At 39.9% G+C, this 20,065-nt stretch overlaps 2 protein-coding genes across 3 annotated transcripts; both read right to left on the minus strand.

The window, feature by feature from the left end:
* Positions 1-201: 201 nt before the first annotated feature.
* On the minus strand, positions 202-5,766 carry LOC131298086 (protein LONGIFOLIA 1-like). Its single transcript, XM_058323377.1, has 5 exons — positions 5,003-5,766; positions 3,909-3,967; positions 2,078-3,697; positions 1,827-1,974; positions 202-1,206 (listed from the first exon to the last, which is right to left on the minus strand). Exons 1-5 carry the CDS (start codon positions 5,154-5,156, stop codon positions 443-445), a joined length of 2,745 nt encoding a protein of 914 aa, XP_058179360.1. The 5' UTR covers positions 5,157-5,766; the 3' UTR covers positions 202-442.
* A 6,894-nt stretch (positions 5,767-12,660) lies between these two features.
* LOC131298087 (uncharacterized) lies at positions 12,661-18,922 on the minus strand. 2 transcript variants are annotated; one of them, XM_058323378.1, is made up of 7 exons: positions 18,793-18,922; positions 15,197-16,140; positions 14,834-14,915; positions 14,589-14,655; positions 13,633-13,818; positions 13,461-13,521; positions 12,661-13,330 (listed from the first exon to the last, which is right to left on the minus strand). In XM_058323378.1, exons 2-7 carry the CDS (start codon positions 16,041-16,043, stop codon positions 13,170-13,172), a joined length of 1,404 nt encoding a protein of 467 aa, XP_058179361.1. In that variant the 5' UTR covers positions 16,044-16,140; positions 18,793-18,922; the 3' UTR covers positions 12,661-13,169. The 2 variants fall into 2 exon arrangements, with proteins under 2 accessions (XP_058179361.1, XP_058179362.1); XM_058323379.1 differs by lacking the exon at positions 18,793-18,922 and adding an exon at positions 18,649-18,777.
* Between the last annotated feature and the right edge of the window lie 1,143 nt (positions 18,923-20,065).

The raw sequence follows: 20,065 nt of genomic DNA on the forward strand, positions 1-20,065 counted from the left end.
GTTATGCATGAATATTGAAGAATGGATATGGCAACTTTCTTAGGGTTACGGATTACTCTGTCAACCTTCTCCATTCCAAAACATATAGATGGCAGGATATGTTGTTCTCCTTGTTTGTACGAAGATGATAAACGATTAGAATCATGAACGGTTGGTCTGATGAAGTCATCTTCGGTCACTGAGGTGGGAATAACACAAAGGTGAAAATTGAAAACTGAAGTGGTATATAAAAATGGTGGTGTCATTGACCATAATAAACTTTGCATTATACACCCTAGGAGTCTAGGACTAGGAAAACTTTTCTTTACACGCAGGAAAGGATATGCAGTTATCATCCATTAATCCCTATGCTTTTACCCAAAAAATGGGGAACAAGACGGAACCAAAATATGAGTAGGATAAAATTAAAAATATGTGACTACTACATGGAGAAAGATTGACTTCAGTGCTTGGTTGGCCACCTTTGCAACCTAGCGTCTTCGCCTCTCACAATTTCACCAATGAGGTCTTTAAAGATCAGGCGCTCAATATCTAATACTACCCCGGGAACCTCCTTATGGTAGTCTGCCCAATTTTGTGCTTGATGCATCATATCCTCGCGTAAGATGTTTATCAAACCATCATCCTCATCAACTGAGCTGCATTCAGAGTTAGCTTGCAGACGATCCATCTCTGAACACAATTCTTTCAGAAGCTTCCGTCCACTGAGGTTTTTCACTACCAGTTGGTTTAGAGAGATCCGTGGGTCATCAAAACCTGCTGAAGTGAATTTGCAGAAGAGAATCTCATTTACAGCATCAAATATCAATTTTTTTTGGATTCTCTCACTGAAGTTTGATTGGTCGATCCTGCCTTTGGTTTGTTCCAGGACATGGAACAAACTCGGGTTGACCAAGAGGCTTGAGTGGTGAAGCTGAATGATTGTTGGGCTGGAGCCTAGATCTTTGAGGAGTATTCCTGAAGCTAACAAAATCTCAGCAATGTACCTATGCTGTGGATTTTTGGTCTCGCAAAGAGATGCTATGTGATCTGTGGAAGCTTCATCATGTTGAGAATTCACTTGTCTGAGCTTATTAACCAAGTATTTGATGCTTTCTAATTTTTCTTGATTAAACTGGGGGCTGAGATTGGGTCTCGTGCTGTTCAGCGAATGATCTAGATCCACCAAACTCCATCCTGCTTCATCCAAATTTTGAGTCTCCTCCTCTGTATTAACAAGAAAAAGAAAGGGACAAGAAGCAAAGCATAGTTAGAGGGTCAAGTCATCCATCTTATCACAGACGTAAATTGCAACGACCTCCCTCTGGCGGTCTGGCCCTTTTATCTCTCCTTGTATTTCCTTTGGTTTTATCTTTGTTATTTGTGTTCCACATCAGCAAAGATGTGTCTGCCTTCTGCATCTTTTGCGTTTGTCACTAATGTGTATAATATATCAACTTGCCACTATATAGGTAGCAAGGTTTTAGTCCCAAACTACCATCATAACACAGCAGAGTAGTAGCTGTGAGGCCCGTGACCAAAGACCAACTCGTTAAATGCATAATGCCCAAAATAAAACCGAAAACACTTGCAGATAACTATGCTCAGAGTTGTTTGACTTGTTCTTTCCATTGAAGCTAACACTTACTAAACACAGAAGCCAAAATCCACATGTTTAAGCTATGTCTTTGTGTTTCCCGAGTCATGTTTAGTCTTCTAGTTGCGCTTTGTAATGAGTATGAAAAACTGTTAGTGCAAGGTCCATTGTTTCATTCTCCATTGCTAATAATCATTTGTAGTATGAAAGTTCCATATTCAATTAAAATGTCACATATCAAGAATCTCACCTTTGAATGCATTTGATATCTTCTTAACAGGCGAAGGTGATTCTTCTCCATAGAATGTAGCATCAAGAACAGACACAGGGCTTGGTTGTTCCAAGGTTGCTGTTGTAGGTTCACCATTTGATCTGTCTTTAATCGACCTTGCTGCTATCTGAGTAAAAAAAAAAAAAGATAAAAAAAGAGAGAGGAATCTATAAACCACTTGATTAGAGGGATATTACAAAAGTTTGAACACAAAAGATAACGACACATACTTCATTCTTCCGGTCCTTGTGCTGGTATGAACCATTACTTTCTTTCGATCTATCAGTGCTTGTGACTTCTTCTATATCACTCTGTGAGGCCAAGCTAAAATTGCTGTCTGATTGTTCTGAAATTGCATCGCCTTGGTGACTCAAGTGCCTTGATACTCTTCGTGTATTACTCAAATGCCTTCTGGACCTGCTTGAATCAGGCGTCGGTGTGGTTGGTTGAGATCGCTTTTTCTGTTGAAGTCTAGGACTCACAGTTGTTGAACTCGTCGCTGAGCCAGCAGGATTTCCTCCACTTCTATGTTGAGGTGCCTTTGAAATCTGTATCGATTTGAATGTTCTGGAGTTGCTTCTCTTATCCATGGAATTAACTGGACGGGAAGAAGGTTCTAGAAAACGGTGCTTTCTTGGAGTCAGATCTTTGGCTTTTTGGTCTACACCATCTCTGATGTGGAGTTTGTGGTGTCCTGAAATATTCTCTATTGGGATTGTAGAAGAACCTAAACTTCTGGGTTTCTGAACAACTTCCACTGTTCTGATGGTCTGAGCAGAGGATTCAAATTTCTTCAGATGACCCTTCTTGGGAATGGGAGTACTCTTATGAAGGTTGAGATAATTTGAGTTGTTGCTTGTTTGAGGCTTCAAATCTGACGCATCGTCTTCCTTTCCATTTTCTATCCTCTCAGTTTTTCCCATCGCTTCAAGTATCTGTTTAAGAGCTCTGAGATCCTTGCTAGATCTTTTAAACTCGAGTTCCGTCACCCTTTTCTCCATTTCTCCGTAGACAGAAGTGCTTGGATTTTGGGCCTTTATGTTGGAACCTCGATTCCTTTCTGGCTGCTTCCAAGGAGCTGGCTCTAGTGGAAATCTTGATTTTGGAGCCCTAAAAGCTTTATTGTACGTGCATTCATCTGCTTTTCTTGATGAGGTGGACCTTGTACCAAGATCCTCATCACTGCGGCATTTTACCTCCCTTATCTGATCATTGCAGTCTGGAAACGCTTCTAATCCCATCAACTTTGCAACCACACTAGACGGTTTTTTGTTGCTACGCGTCTCTTGGTGTAGGTCCATGGATTGGCTCGAAATATCATTTTCATGCTTTGAGTTGTCTAAAATATTGTTTGGTACAGTCCCATTGACAAATTTCCTGAAGGATCTCTCTCTACTGTCTAATGATAGTCTGGGGAGCTCTTTTAGCTTCGTGGCAGATTTCCACTGATCTCGCGATACCCTTTCATCATAGGAGAATCGGGGAGCATCCTTTGGTGGCCTTGGGGAATCTACATTCTTCACGACACGCGAAACTCCTTTAGCTTTGGTGGTAGTCTTTACTGATAACTCGTTTGTTTCTTTGCATACCGAGTCCTTAACAACATCACGGAGATCAGTTGATTGCTGCCTTAAGTGCGGAGAAGGATCTGGATGTTTGGTGGGTGGGATTTGAGACAGATTTCTGGGGAAAATGCTGTGTTCAAAGGAAGATTGTTCCAGTTGAGCTGTTTTACTACGATCCACTGAGGAGAAGGTAGATGAACAAGAGGAGGATGAGAAGGAGGTCGTGGATGATTCAGATGAGACCCTTCGCTTCTCCTTTACGCCCTTCTCCAGGTGTTGTTTTTCCTGAAATTTAGTTGTAATGTTCTCAGTACTTTTGGATCAATTGTGAAAACTAGTAAGCAATGAAGGTAGTGTTTGATTCACCCAAATGTTTTCGGGATGGAATGGAATGTTCATTCGTTAGCCTCCGGCCTCCCAAACGAAACCATTCCATCGTCGCACATCCTGCCTATTTTAGTGAACCAAACGCTACCCAGGTGTTTTCCGATCTTACTCTGGCTTTTGGAGTGATACTGTTACTGTTCGGTTCCATTCCATTGTCGCCACTTTGACCTGTAGAAATATGGACATGGTTAGGCATTGAAGCTAGCGATTATAACCCTGCAATTAGGAAAAGAAATCTATACTCAAGCTTCTAACAAATGTACTATGAACCACATTGCGACGAAGAATTGGCTGTTGGAAACTTCAAAGCATCAATAATCCCTGGACAAGCATTAGCGTGCGGGTTGAAGCACGAAAAGCAGTACACCCTTAGGATCAGGACAATGTGACAGTGAACCGGCCACATTAGTATGTGTCGAAGTTGGGAAAATGCAAGCAATAGGATTCCGCGACAGAATTACGTTATATGTACCTTCTGTTGGAAAATTTCCAAAATTAATGAATGATAATTTTCCAGCAGTTTTTTTTTGGCAGAATAATGCCCATGAATAGAGGTTAATGCTGGCATTTGCACCTGTCATTCATTCCGGCAGTTTCGTATATTGATTCTCCCCTATTCAAGGCTGAGAATTCAATTCCCGTATTCAATTCCTGGCTGATTTCAAAGGCTCCTGAGCAATATAAAAAGGGCAGTCCTCTCTTCATTCTGCACCAGCAAATTCACAACTTCAACAGCTCTGAAATTCGTTCTTGTGTGAGAGAGAGACAGGCAGTAGTGAGTTCGCCAAGGCGGTCGACGGTGGTGTTCCGACGGCTTGCGGTATAGCCGAGCCAACCCTGGGAGGAAGACGCCGAACAAGATCCTACAACACCGACGGTAGGCGGCGAATCTTTCTTAAGGAGACTGTGGTATCACACAGGACTCGATTTGATTTTCAGAAATCTGTTTGTATCTCGTTTTATAATCTATCTATTGTTATGTATTCTGTAACTTTGAATTATCAATGGAATTGTTCTCTAGAATTTTCTGTTATTGCCGTATTTTTCCCAACACCTTCTCCTAGGAAAAACAAAATTGTACCCTCGATTCGACAAGAACTTCCAAATCTTTAATCCAATAATTCAATTAAACTCAACAATCGATAGTAGCAATTTAGAACGCATAACTTGAAGCAACTACCGTAGCTTTGACATTAGAAGTACCTGGAGGTAGTCTTTTGTGGTTGTGGCTTGTGATGCGTCCGCTGGAGAGGAAATAGCGGCGGTCGAACAGCAGAAATATTCCACTCATGCACCCGATCTGCTTCTGCAAATCTGGGTTTTCATCCATTAACGAATGCGGAAGCTTGGCAGACATTTCTACCTCTTCTCTTTAATCCAGAAACCCCAAAAAAATCTTATACCATCCGAGCTTTCATTCCGTTTCTTGAATCCTTCGCGACGATTTGCAGACCCTTGCCTTCAGTTTTCCGAGGCAATTTAGGACATACATTCATTCATTCAACGACGAATTTCTCATTCGGTAATCCACCAGCTAAGTTCCAGCTTAGTTTATATCAAAACAGTGAAGCTTGCCTTCTTCAAACAAGTCTGCTATCTATAACTGAATTCACATTCTCAGAAGTGGGAAAGAAGGAACTGAACTGAACTGAACTAGGAGTTTTTGTGTTTCACAGAGAAGGCAGACAATATCTACTGTGAAACCCAGAAGGAATGCCAAGGAAAAGCTACCCTTGCACATAACTGCCATCAGCATCCCCACCTTTCTGTGCTTCTAAAGGCTCTCTATATAAACTGCAGGGAAAATCTGCAGACCCAAGAAGAGGTATTTTTTGGTTTTGCTGTCAGAATTGAAAGAAAGAAATTATATGCCAAGTCTTTTGGCTCTCTCTCAAGGAAAGGCAGCTCTGACTCTGAGGCTAGAGATTTGGAAGGTATCAGGTATGTACTCAAATATATTAAGTCATTGCATATTTTAATTAGAAAGCATATGAGTACATATAGGGGTCTGTACCCAAGCGTATAGATTACTTTGAGGTCCATCTCGGGTTTTTTAAAGATGATCGGGACCGCTTATTTTGTTTAAAATATACTATTTTGGGTTATTTGTAAAAAAATCAGCTCAATCAAACATTAGAAAAGGCATTGACGAAACATCCAGCTTTCGTTTCAAAATTTATGCCTGAATTTTGGGACAAAGTCGGATGTTTCGTAAGCGCCTTAATGGTATCAGATTGAGTTAATTTTTTACAAAAACCCTAAAAAAATATTTTAAACAAAATAAGCAACTCCAATTATCGTAGGATTCAAGACGGCTCCAAACTGATCTGTGTACGCGGGCAGATTCCAAATCTATACCCATAGCAGCGCTATATATTCTTTATTTTAAATAAGGAGGGAGACGAGTGGCAATTTTTTAAAGAATTGGAGTGTGCAAGAGAGAGAAAGGGGGAGAGATAAAGAGTATGTGGGTCAGATCTAGTGTGAATAATATGTGGGTCAGATCTAGTGTGAATAACGTGTGGGTCATTTGCATTGGTTAGCTTCGTTCAGTTTTCTTGTGGACAAAATAATGGGGGTGGGTCTTGGAGTCGAGAGATTATTCAGTGCCTTTGGAGCATCACGTAGCGGTGTTTCAAATCTTTTCCCACCACACATTATTGTGGAGTTCTTACATTTGGTCTCGAGCCTCACAAAAATGTGTGGTTAAAGAGAGACATTGACTATCACGTGACAGTACACAAGATGCATTGAATAATTTTCCCTTGGAATCTCCTCTACATGGTCATGTGGACTTTGTCAGATAGTGAAAGAAATAAGGAGGTGGAGTTATGTACTGGCAAGCCTGCCCTTTTTCAACCAATCCCATTTCAATTTACCTTATTACCCTCCTGTAGTTTTTTTTTTTTTTGAACTGCCATCTAGATTACTCTAGAGGTTTGGTATGGTGTATGAAGCCTAATCTATGAAAGTGTACATGCTGAACCGTCCATTTCTCTTTCATGGATTGATTTCATGTATCATACTATTATTGTTACTACTATCATTTTAAGCCACTTGATACTAATTGATTAAGCTGATTGAATCGTCCTAACCATGTCAGATTACAATTATTTTTACACATGTTTCTTAAAGTATGTTAGATTGAGTGAATGGACAGGGAATTAGTGTAATTTGCTGCATACAAAGTCATGATTCATGATTATGGCAGTTCTGAACAAGGTTATACCTCCTAATAATCACATTTCAGTTTCATAAAGTCTAAGAATAGAATTTTAAAACACAACTCCGGTCACAACTGTATCGAGAGCCATTCGAGGCATGTAGACCTGTGTGCATTGAACGGCTCCTAACACAGTTGTATTCGGAGTTGTGTTTTAAAGTTGTGTTGATAGTATTGCTCTTTCGGTTTTACCTGGTATTTTAACAGATCCGATTTGTTTCACTTCCTAGTGGATGATTAGTTGCTAATTGGTGGCTTTCCATCAGTAAAATACTTGAGTACATTGTTTTGGGTGAATGTCCTTTGCTTTAATTTCATGCAGATGGAGTGATTATTCGGTGCTCCTAGGGCATGGTATATAAGTGGGTGCCCTAACTCCCACCTCACGATCATGTAGGTTCCATACAATTTGCGGTAAGCTCCACACAAATGTGCAGTGAGAAAGGAAATTGAGACATTCACCTTCCATACCCACCCCAGTGCATTGAATAATAGTACTTCATTTTTTGGTACGTTTATCTAGGTGACTGGAGTTGCTGATATTTACTTCCTACTATGGTGCGGGTTCAAATTCTTGCTGTTATTATTTTATGGGAGTTTGGACTATAATAGGCGCACCTCGACTTGTCCTGAGAATCCAATCCCACCGTCCTCTAAGCAGGGAATCCGATTAAAGCCAGCAAAGATGGACCGCCGGCACCATAATAGTTTATATTTCCGATCTAAGACCCTATAATGGAGTAAACTTGTAAGTCCCAAGCCTTGACCACCGACAACCCCTTAGTATTAAATGTTTGCTACTATTAAGTGGTGCTATGAAGCCTTAAATTGCTATTACCAGATCTGCTGGTGAAGATTGAAGAGCTAAAAAATGACTAGTACTGAAAGAGTTGTTTGCTACTGGAAGATCTTGTGGACTAAATTTAAACCGGTTGTATATCTCTTGTCCATTGAAAAGCTGAGAGTACTTTTTTTTTTTGTTATTTTGATGGTTTACAATTAACCTCAACATGAGTACGTACATATTTGTCCTCGATGATGTTTAGATTTTTTATTTTACGACGGAGGATTAGTTCTACGGCTAGGCCAGTATATGGACTCGACTGCGCAATCTAAACCTCCAAGGAACTAGCGCAGTCACACTAGTCACACCTCCCCCTCCCACTTCAGGATACTCACCTTGTGGGGGATCAAATCCCAGACCTTGAGGAGTATTCCCAAAATCTAGGCATCAATCCGAACCACTAGGCAATCCCCCGGGTGTGTTTGCTGTTTAGATTTGAAAGCTGTCCTGTGGAATTCAAAAATTAACCTTTGGAGGGAGTTGAAGAAATCAAGAAACAGCTGTTATGGGGTGTCCGTACTGATTCAGGCATGTGACTTTCCTACCACAAAACACCTATGAGTGGTGGGTTCACTATATTTGTATGCTTCTCTCATATATGTCTGTAATTCCAGTCCATGATCGGTACAGTATCAGTTTCTGATAAAAGAAAACGATATTCCAAGAACTGATATTCAATTTTAAAACAATGTCAACGTGCTGTGCTGTGCTCTGTGTGTGTGTGTGTGAGAGAGAGAGAGAGAGAGAGAGAGAGAGAGGTTATATTTATCTTTCTCTGCCGAGTTAGGGAAAGGTGCTATTTGCATCTGCTGTGTTATGTATATCCTAACAGGAGGGTGTAATAAATTATGAGCGATGCTATAATGACCGCATTTGAATATCACATTTTAGGTATCATGCGATGTGTCACTAAAGTACAGATAGAATGTGTTCCATTACATGACAAATGATATACATTCGACCAATATATTGGAGTCGCATCACATGGTACTCAAATGTAGTCGCCTAATTATTATTAATAAATTATTTGAAGGCATACATGCTTGGGGAGGTATGTGCATACCTCCTCCACCTATACCTTTCCAAGCTATGGAGTAGTATTTTGTAGATGATATCTGAATATTTGCAAGAAAAATATTGTGAATTCTTCGTAAGAAAAATATTTGCAAAAAATCAAGTTGATTGGACGTGGATTGGCACGTGAACAAGTTGTATTTCATTCTGTAAATTGATGGCAAATATAATCATAACTTGCACAATTCGTATATCAAAGCGAATGCAACTTGTTCACATGCCTATAGTTACTTGATCGATTGATTTTTTCTTTTTGTGTCAAACCATGTTCCTTTTGGAGGTTCTATGAGGTATATATGGAGCATGGAAATTTGAATTTTCAGTTACAAATTAAAATGAAGTGAAAATGGAAAATAATTTAGTGATCCGGCCCATTTGTCCCGGCTTACTACAAGCGGCACGCCGGTGAGATGCACGTGATGCGAGAATGAAGATTAAGTCGAAACACTAGCAATGAAATGAGGGAAATCTTCTACAGTAGTATTTTTGAACTTCATGGTACTATAGTATGGAGAGGTAAAAGTCTACTCCACTACTCTGTTTCACCGCTTCCCCCACCATTCTCAATTTCACCATCCAAAGATATATTGGACAATTTGAACCATTAATTATCGAGACAGACTGTAAGATTGAACGAAACGGAGAGAACAGTGTGCATTGTCCTGCTAGAATAGAAGCATTGTCCATATTTATGAAATCTACGTTACTGAGACGGTCCGACAAAAGGAAAGTAGTTTACTCACGTACACGAGGGATGCCGGAATTTCATTAGGGAATCTCCATCATCATCCTATAAAGTATAATAATAAGGTCCACCATGATTGGCACATGATGTGATGACCCTCCCTCCCCAAATTTTTCTCCCCACCAAATCACCATGTCATGTGCTAACATTTAACTAACAATGAGTGGGATCTACTATCTAGTGTAATACTACTAGTCAATGTAAGAAAAAGTTTGGATCTGGTATTTTATGGAAGCATACTTCAAACTATGGAGAGGAGTGAGGTTGAAAACCTCGTAGGTGTTATTAACTCCTTTAGGGTTAGTCTATATGGAGTTTTGCTTCGGCATTTATTGGGCTCCCCGCAAATAGCTAGTGAGATTGGACCTCCATCGATGAGCACGTAAATTAACCTAGACACTTGAGTTATAAAAAAAGGAAAAAAAAAAAAAAAAAACTATGGAAGAGAGTGATGTGGCTACTTTTTAAATGCAAGGTAACAAGTCATCACTATTCTAAGAGCTATAGATTGTGTGACCCTTGAACAAAGTTAAGAGTTCCATGTTTAGAGGCTTATTTGAATGTGAGGTAAGACAATATTCCATGTTATCTCTTGATCACATGATAGATGTTCTAAGCTTTGATCAGATGTGAGCGATTATTAATGCCGCCTTCTTTTTCTTTTTTTTGGCTGAAGAGTGAGAGGTTTCAACTCCTCCTACAGATCTGAACCTGGTGGGCAAGAAAACATGCATTTAGATGAGGACTGGACACAACTTTTCTTCGACCCACTTAAGATCAAGTCCAATGGTGTAGCCATTTGAAGTGCTATTACTGTATAAAACAGAAGGGTGTAGAGACAAGTTGTTGGAACGGCTTAGATTCATTTGATCCAAAGGCTATAGTGCATTCTCCTACTTCCCGATTAAGTGCCTATGGTTTTCACCTAAATCACACAACTGTCATTCCTTTCCAATCGGGATGCGTAGTGTCATAGGCACGGGCTAGCACTAGTACCTATAACGTGATAAGCCTATGGTTCTAAGTTAAAAGGTCTAGGAACCGGATCCAACGAAAGCTGCCAAGTAGGTCCTTGCCAAGTGGGTGTAGGATGCATCCGAACCATCCATCTCGGCAATTTATGGTTCATATTGAAAACAAACTCTTTCAATTAACTCTTCCCAGGAAAAGAGTTTGTTTTTAATCCAGACCGCTGAAAACACTTTTTGACGGTCCGAATGCACCCTGCACCCGCTTGGCAGCATCTCTGGATCCGGACCGGAGGCAAGCTGATTCTTAGAAATCGAGCTTATGAAAAGTCCGGTAAAATAATTGAAAAAAAACATATTTTGCATTTTGTTTACTTTTGTGTGATTTGAGGAAATAATATGGTAAGAAAGGCTTACGTATGCCTCACTTTTAACCGTTGGGTTGGTCTAGTAGTCTTGGCCTTCGCCTGAAACTTAGGCACTTTGCTCTGGCCCAAAGTTCAGGTTCGATTCTCCTCGTCAGAAATTCTTTGGGTCACGCATTCCAAGGCCTAATTAGAGTAACACCTAAGAAACAGGAACTCTGGCTATCAACATCTCTCTCACACAAACAATTTCTTCCGGCATGCTCTCATTAGTAAATTAATGATGAAATCAATCAATTTTAATTTGCTCCAATTTTCAACTCCATTAATTTCCTTGTTCCCTTGAGATATCTACTATACGTTAACAAACACGCCCAGCAAAGAAAGTCGACAACAATTCGATTACGTGCGCAATGAAAGTTTCCAAGTCATGTGAATCATAGCCAATTAGCCATTGCGATTAACAAAATCAAAAGAAAATAGCCACAAACACCTTGCACTTCACTCTGTCCAGAGCAATTGGTCAACTCCAATTTTGTGTAAATCTCCTTTGTTATATAGGAGAGACACTAGTAGGGATGGCGACGGGTAGGACATGGTCTGAGAACCCTATTCAATATTCCCCCTCGATCTTTGACCGGCAAAACTGGGAGAGTCTTCCCCAATGAGTACTTATTGAGCTCGAAGATTCTGTACTTATCGAGAGGGAATTACTGAACGCTGAACTACTGCTACAGGTTAATTACAAACTACTACTGCAAAAACCTAACCGCCCCTAAGCAAGAAAAAACCAATTTTGAAGTAGTTTGATCGTGTCTTGACCATTGCAGTCTTTCTACTATTTAGAAGAAATGCCTTCAGCCCTTTTAATTTGAATGAAAAACGGCTTTCAAGAAATTAAGCTGAATTGTTTTCAATTGTTTTTCGAATCACCATCTGTTTTTTCATCGCGCTTAAAAACCATCATCCTTCATGGAAGTGGTACGGAAAAACCCATCATTGTCGTCGTGTCGCCGCCTCCACCGTTGCGGAAGGAAATTGAAAATCGCGCAATGGGATCCAATCCACCACAGATAGGTGGTGGTCAATAGAAAATGCAAGGGTGTGGGGAAGTAGCCTAGTTGGTAGGCCAGTTGCTTCTCCCATACGAGACTCAAGTTCAAGTCCTGGGGCGTCCTTGTCCTGCAGGGGGATGGCATACTACTTCCAGCTAGTACCTTGGTGGTACTGTGGTGACAGCATGTCCTCTCGGTCAGTAGCTATGGCTCAACCGGACATTCCACAGTGAGTAGAGAGCCCCTATGATCACACCCAGGGGGGTTGCTACGCTAGTTGTCCCCTCCCCCTCCCACCCTTTTTTCTGATTCAAAACCCCACCCCACCACCCCCCCCCCCCCCCCCCCTTTGTTCTAGCCCATTCCTGACTACCAAAGGTTGGTAAAAATTTGGATTTATCACCATCAAAACAGTCGAGTTATTTAAAAAAACACTCTAAAGCTAGCCAAAAATTGGCTTTTGCAACCGGAAAAAATTATTAGAATTATCGCCGTTGCTCTAACTGATTATAATCGATCCTGCACTGCCGATCAAAAAAAGCAAAAGAACTTGCATTAAAGATGAACTTTGAAAAGAAGAAAGAAGATGAGTCCTACGATGATGGTATTCATACCTCTTGAATTGAAAACATGAACACCCATTAGCAGTAAGGCTTGACCTCTTGAAGGATTCCCCAAAATTAGAGCAACTCCAGTTACATAATCTAAAGACTAGTCACCAACTTTTTCTCCTATCGCTGGATGCTCTATTGTGGTGCAAAATGAAGGCCAAAAAAACTTCGTAAAAAGTGTGATTCCACCTAGACGTTCTTGTTGAGGCTCCTGGAGCTTTGGAGCATTCCGGCCTCTTTTCTAAGCTCCAACAAAAAAAAAACTAACTAAAACTGAATACCAAAAAAATCCACCATCTATCTGTTAGATAGCTTGATATATATTGTTGGCCCATTTCCTAAAAGGTTAAGCTTTTGGAACTACTGGTAATTTAACATGGTATCAGAGCTTAGGTTGCATGAGGTCTTGAGTTCAAGTCTCTCTATTTGCATTTGTTCCCCGTTTGCATTAAGCTTAAGCTTTTGAAACTACTGGTAACTTAACACTATCTTGCAGAGTGACCGGAGATAACCCTGTGATAATATTCCCAAGACATGCTAGTTTCATCAATGGCCCTTTGCCCAAAAGGGTGATCCTCCACATACTTTTGTGCATCTCCAGCTGCTGCTAAATCACGAAGATAAACCTGAATATCACCCTCGGGACCTGAAATGAAATGCATTTTAACTTTGCAAAAAAACTTAAATAGAAAAAACTTCTTAAGTAAAAGGTACATGACTGGAAAAATGATGAATGAATAAGAAGAAACAATTGATCAGCTTTGAGGTTATCTCACCTAATGAATTATCACAACTATCCTTGAAGTCATACGAGTACGGAAAGATTGCAGTGTGTTTCTACAAAATAATGAACACAAACCAAGAATGCAATAAGGGTATATAAGGACATAAGAAGCGTAAGTGCAAAGCCTAGTATCATAAAGCAAAAGACAAGGGTGCCAAGCTTACAGGATTAAGTAAGGCCTTGTATGGAGAATCATCCAGCAACAAAGTGTTCGATGCATTATAGTATCCCTTCCCCCATGGAAGATTGGCGTCATGTTTTTCCCATAATTTCCTGAGCTCCTTAAAGACCAATTCCTTGTACTTGTTTTCAAGAGTTTTGAACCCGGTACCGGTACAGTGGGATAGATCCTGCAAAATTGACAAATACATATAACAAGCCACCCATCTTTTCAGGGAAATTGAGGTAACAATCAAACCACCACGGGGTAATGAAATCATTGACTTGTGATTGTGATCATTGCTGAAAGGATGAACAAACATGATTGATTGCGGAAAAGTTGCTATTCTGTGTGGAACTGGTTTGTGGAAACAAGGGGGGGGGGGGGGGGGGGGGGGGGGGGGAAACTATTCGATAAGCAGAGAGACCTGACATGAATGCTAGTTTCCCTCCCCCATCCATTCAATAACATACAAGAAAAGCCAGTTCTATCCCTTTGTCTAAAGGGGCCCAAAGTTCGTAGATGGGCCCCCCTATGCTTGCGCAGGTACGGCAAATGAAGTTGTCTATCATGCATATGCATATAGCGAAGAACAATTTCACAATCTTTGGGCCGACTAAATTAGATCTGGGCCCTTGATCAAACTAACAGCATTTTAATTTAGGACTTTTATAACAGGTACTTTAGTTCACCAAAGTAGCTACAAATTATCTGAGCAAAAATGCAAGAAAATGCTTAGACATTATCGGGTGGCTCAAAAGTGAAATCCAGTTGATAAATCTTCGACAAAAGGTAAAGATGAATTGCAGATGGATATCTTACTTCCAATAGGTATGCATGATTGTGTCAGCTTATAATAGGTGTTGGTGATATATCCATGAATTCAGATGTCAGTATGGTTGAATATATGGTGATGGTAAAATCATTATTTGGAACAGAAAACAACTTCGAAGTGCCTACCCAACAAAATAGCAGCTTGTTCTTCATATCTCCCAATAAATAATCTACCACTCTATCAATAATTTTCCTGCATAGTTTAAGCAACATTCTCAGCAAATGAAGATAATAAATCAAGCGGGTGGCAACAAGAAAATAGGCATATAACTAAACAATGATGTAAAGAATTAATTGTTTATTGTGATCTATTATACACATCACACTTGTTGGCGGAACAAAGATAACAAGCAGCACAAGTTGAAGAGTACTTAGTTCTTGAAGACCAAATGCCGATGTCAAATCTCTCAAAGCAGAACTTCAGAAAATCATTGCAAAAGGGCCTCTTGAAAACTGCAACACAAGCAAGTAAACAGGTTAGTTTTGCGAACTTCATTCACAGACATTGCCTTCAACCATATCAATGGAAAACAGCTTTGATCATTAATTCCCCAAAATAACATTAAGTATTCAGTTCGTGGGGGGGCACTGTTTCAGTGGTATTCTGAGAGCAACCACTTTGTGCATATTGCCAAAGGTTAGGTCTGTCTCCAATCCTCCCCCGCCCATACCCCCAATGATTGAGAACTACATGGGTTCTGTTGTTGTTATGTATTGTTGTATTCAGTTCACACCTGCTCGTCTCAAGATGTTTGTGTCCGCTTTGCACTCCTTTGGCGGGGGATGAACAATGTCTGCAAGAAGCCCATTTACATCAAGGATAAGAAGTTTTTTCCTCAAACAAGCAACTGGTCCTCTTTCTATTCTAACACGTTGAACTTCCAAGAAGTTATCCTCCGTGTTAAGAAGAGCTAAACTTGAATGTTTGGTTGCAACCAAATCACAGGCAGGGTATTTCCTCCCGCTCTCACTGTTAACAAGAGTAGCCTTTACTAGGATTCGTTCACAAACAGAAGATCTTTCCATTGCTTTCTTCTCATAATGTTTTCCTTCATTACAAAGGGGCTTCACTTTCCTTTTCCTTACCCTCTTTCCAAATGAATGTCTCTTCACCGCAAATTGAGCAGAAGGCTTGTCAATGGAAACATCATTAACAGCAGGACTATATTTACACAAGCCAAATAGCTTTTTCTCCGTGTGAACCAAATCCGACGAAGAAGCAACAACACATTCTACACTATCACCAATTCCCAAGGAAGATGTAAGTCCACCCTTACTAATTCTGGGTTCTTTTCCCAGAGAAATTCCCAAACGTTCAACTCTATTGCTAACTTGGTTTTCCCTACCACAATTTCCATGTTTTGACACACGATATAATTGATTGATCCTATTCAGCCAAAGTCTCTTATAACCACAACTCCTATAAATCCATTTTCTCGTTCTCTTCTTCTTTTTTTGCTTTGCAAGATCCTTGACATGATATTCAGTTGAATCAACATCTATCTTTAGATATTCTTCTACACGAGACTGTAGAAATGAGTCTACTTCTTGGGGAGCATCTTGGACATGGCTATTGGCCATAAAAAAAAATTCCACTGTTGTGGCTTGACATTCATTTCCTATTCATTGCCTTCACTGAATCTCTCTTTATCATTTTGTATGTAATGTCTTCCGATGCCTGCAATGTGAGAAAAAATATAAGTAGGTACTGGAAGTCTTATACAGAAAAATCATCATACAAACGATGACGCATTTTATGTTGGAATGCCAAAAAAACTTACCTAACATTTATTCTCTTAGAAGAGCTTCTAACTAAAGCCCATTACCATCCAATGCCCAAAACATATTTTAGATGACTGCCAAACAGTCACGTTTCAATAGTGCTCCTCCAACTAAAACTCCAAAAGCAAATAATCAAGTAGACAAGATGTGTCAAAGTTATGAACTTCCTCTTTCTAGTGGTATCTTGGGAAGTTTTGACATCAAATGTTGTACTTGTCCTATTTGAATAGAAGAGCAACAAACCTTGGTGTTTCCTAAAAAGAGGGTTGCTAAAAAGTTCTGAAATAGTTTGCCTTAAGCATTTTGCAATACAGGAACAAGCAGTAGGCCCTGAATTTTTCATGCAAGTGTAAGAAGCAACTTAGCATGGACTAGCCCAAACTTCAAGTCATCTGCTGGTGGGACTACGGTCTGCAATAACTGCCAAGTCCAAGAGCTGTAACAGTAAAGGATCCTCATGATAAGTCCAAGGTCTCTTCTTAGTTTGTTTAAGTCATGATGAGTCCAACTATTCATGGCACCTGTTAAGCATCCAACTCAAAACCAATTAGCAATGAGTGGAGACGTCGCCACTAGTTTTGGAGGTTGTAATTAACCAATGTGGGACAAGCTCAAACACTCCCCCGAACGTGCGACCCTTGACCCGCACGTGGAGAGGTAAATAAAGAATCCATAACATAGGGATCACAACGAAACAAGGAGCTTAAGGCACAAACAATGGGGCAATCAATCAAGAAAGTCTTATCCAAAAGCCTAGCTTGATACCATGTTAAGCATCCAACGCAAACCAATTGGCAAAGAGTGGAGAGACCGCCCAAGCTCATATACTAGTTTTGGAGGTTGTAATTGCACCCATTGGCTCTTCTTGGTTGCCGATCGTCTAGGAGATCCCTAGTCACTCTGCAACATTTACTCTTTATGCCTTTTCCCCCCTACTGAACTAACATAAGGAAAATGGAAAAACTAATGGAAATAGAGCATGACAGCATATTATGAAACATGGTATGCTAAACACCATTATGGATCCACACCATCATTACACAAAAACGAACCTTCCAAGTCGCCTAGAGCACAACCTGCTGAAGACCATAATGTAAATGATTCAGTGCTCCAGTCGAATGTGTTCAACGAAGAGAATATAGCATATAGAAGCTTTTAGAGTTGGCATTTCCACGGCTTAACGCTTGCCAGCCGGCATAAGGATTCATGGGCCATAATCCATTCACTCAGAATAAGGTTCTTTTTGGCATTGTGTTTTCTTATGCCTTGTTCGTTTCCCTTTTTGAAAAAAAAATTTCCAACTCATTACCCCTACTTCCAATCATTACTCTCCACTCATTACCCCTATCTCTCTCTACTCATTACCCCTACTTCCAATCATTACTCACATAAAAAAATTCTCAAAAACTCATCCTAACACAGCATTAGTGTTTTTCCTTCTATACATATCCAGTTCTGGTCATAAAACTCATACTACTTCCAACCAGCAACTATGTTATCCACTAGAATAAGCTATAGGTGAACTATTAACAATTAGACAGTTAAACACGGAAATCAGGATTGAGGGCTGCTTAAATTCCTTGAAATACTACAAGGTTGTGTGATAAGTTTTTAGTTGCAGAGATTTTGAAGGATCACATATTCAGAATACAAGCCACATTATCACAGTATAGGGCTATAGGCACCTTCATGGATTCCCACGTGATGTTCGACATAGATAACGAGATAAAGGGAAAATCCATGTGCACAGATTTATGCACTTAGATCCAGATACAACATAGACTATACGCCATGTACATGAAGCCTCGACCCAACCACCACTCTAAGGTGGAGCCTGCCACGTGAAGGGATGCAGGGGAAGAAAAGGAAACCTTCGCGAGTTCCCCGTTACCAAGAGGCAAATCAACAAGCCAAGCAACGCTTCAAAAAGCCAAGAAAGCTACCGTCTTGCGTGAATCCATACCCATAACCACCTGCTGCCGGGAACCGTCCATCGCATGTGTGCCCATAAAATAATGAGGGGTCCACGTGCATAAGATCTGGACACATCTTCGTCTAGTTTCACACACATAAATCTACGTGCATAGCATTGCTCGGAGATAAATAGATAAAATTCCTTAAGCCAAAATCCCTCCACAGACACCTAATATACAAACCTCTACACTGTCTACACAGCTATATTATAGCGATTCCGAACGCACTCCAACTCAAATTGGGAAAGGGCCACAAAAAATCATCCGTCATTAACAACACTAAAAACACGCTGAAATAATTTTGCAAACCTACCATACAGAGAGGGGGGGCGGGGTGGCGTGGGGGTGTGAAACTAAATCGTTTGCGTGATTTATAGATAGATTGATACGGAGTAGATAATTTTTGCAGCAGAGGAAATCGTGAAACATGCCTAATGGAGTCTTGACCTTGTCCATCTCCGCTAAACAAACAGGGGTAGATTATGAGGAAAACAACATGCAATCTAGGTCTGTACAGAGGGAGATCCTTCAGAATTGAGAGAGAGAGAGAGAGAGAGAGAGAGAGAAGTACTTACATCCGTCGCTTTGACTGGGTCGCGAGGACGGGGCGGGCCGCGGGAAGAGGCGAAACTGTATGTGCAGTACGACCGGGAACTGCAAGTACCTAACGAGGGAACTTCCAAGATTTTGAAGGAACAAAAAGTTAAGCGCACAATTTTAGGTGAACTAAAAAAAAATTCGTATTTGTAAATTGTGTGCCAATATTTATTAATTCGTTTAGTTGAAAAGAACTTGAAAGTTTAAAAAAAATAAAAAATTTAAAAACAAAATTAAGTTAAAAAGACTGTCTTTTTTTATATTTATTTAAAAAATTATAAGTTTCAATCTTAATTTTTTATTTTTTCAATTCCTCTCGACAAGCCAAATCAATAAGTCACAAAAAAATTGACGGAAAACGAATAAATACAAATAAAAAAAGTTACTTCATTTTTTAATCCAAACCCAACAATTCCGAACACAATTGTATACAGAACCGTTCAATACATGTGTGCTCACATGAAACGCAATTACAAACATAGCTGTATTTGAAACTGTTCGATGCATGTGTACTCGTGTGCACCGAAAGGTCCACAACACAATTGTGTCCGAAGTTTGTTTAAAAAATGGGACGTGTTTCGATAATTAATACCCGCCAAGAACATGCTAAGAATATTTATTAATGCTGAAAATATAATTGGAAGGTATTAATTATCAAACACGTCATTAGCTGTCATTTTCCCTTAAAAAATTGTGTGCTTAGAGCATCCACAATGTAATAATCAAAACCAAAAGGTTGCTAAAGTTAGCAATGTTTTCTCAAAAAAGTGCTCACATTGTAATAACCAAACTTAGCAACCTCTTAGCAACTCATCAAATTTTGACCTTTGAATAACCAAACTTAACAACTTTTACCAATAATCAAAACTCAATAACCAAATCCAATAACCAAATTCATAACTAAAAAATAAAAAAAATACCTCACATTAGAATCGTTTCATCGAGACGAATAATTTGGTGTGGTCGGGTGCGTGATTGAAACTCGTTTGCAATTGGACATAGGTGCATTGCGTATTGTGGGGTGTTTTTTTATAGGGATACAAAAATAACCAATGTGGAGATCAAGTTTGTTAGGTTTGATTATGAACTAAATGGATAATCAAATGCTGACGTGGCACATTTTGATTATCGATTTTGATTATTCCCATTGCGGATGCTCTTAGCATTGCTAGGCAGAATTGGAATGACCCAAACTGAACCACAAAAGCCAAGATAAGGCCCAAAGCTTTGGTCCAACCCATGTAAGGTAAC

Source organism: Rhododendron vialii, chromosome 8a, assembly GCF_030253575.1.
Source record: "Rhododendron vialii isolate Sample 1 chromosome 8a, ASM3025357v1".
Classification (NCBI taxonomy): Eukaryota; Viridiplantae; Streptophyta; class Magnoliopsida; order Ericales; family Ericaceae; genus Rhododendron; species Rhododendron vialii.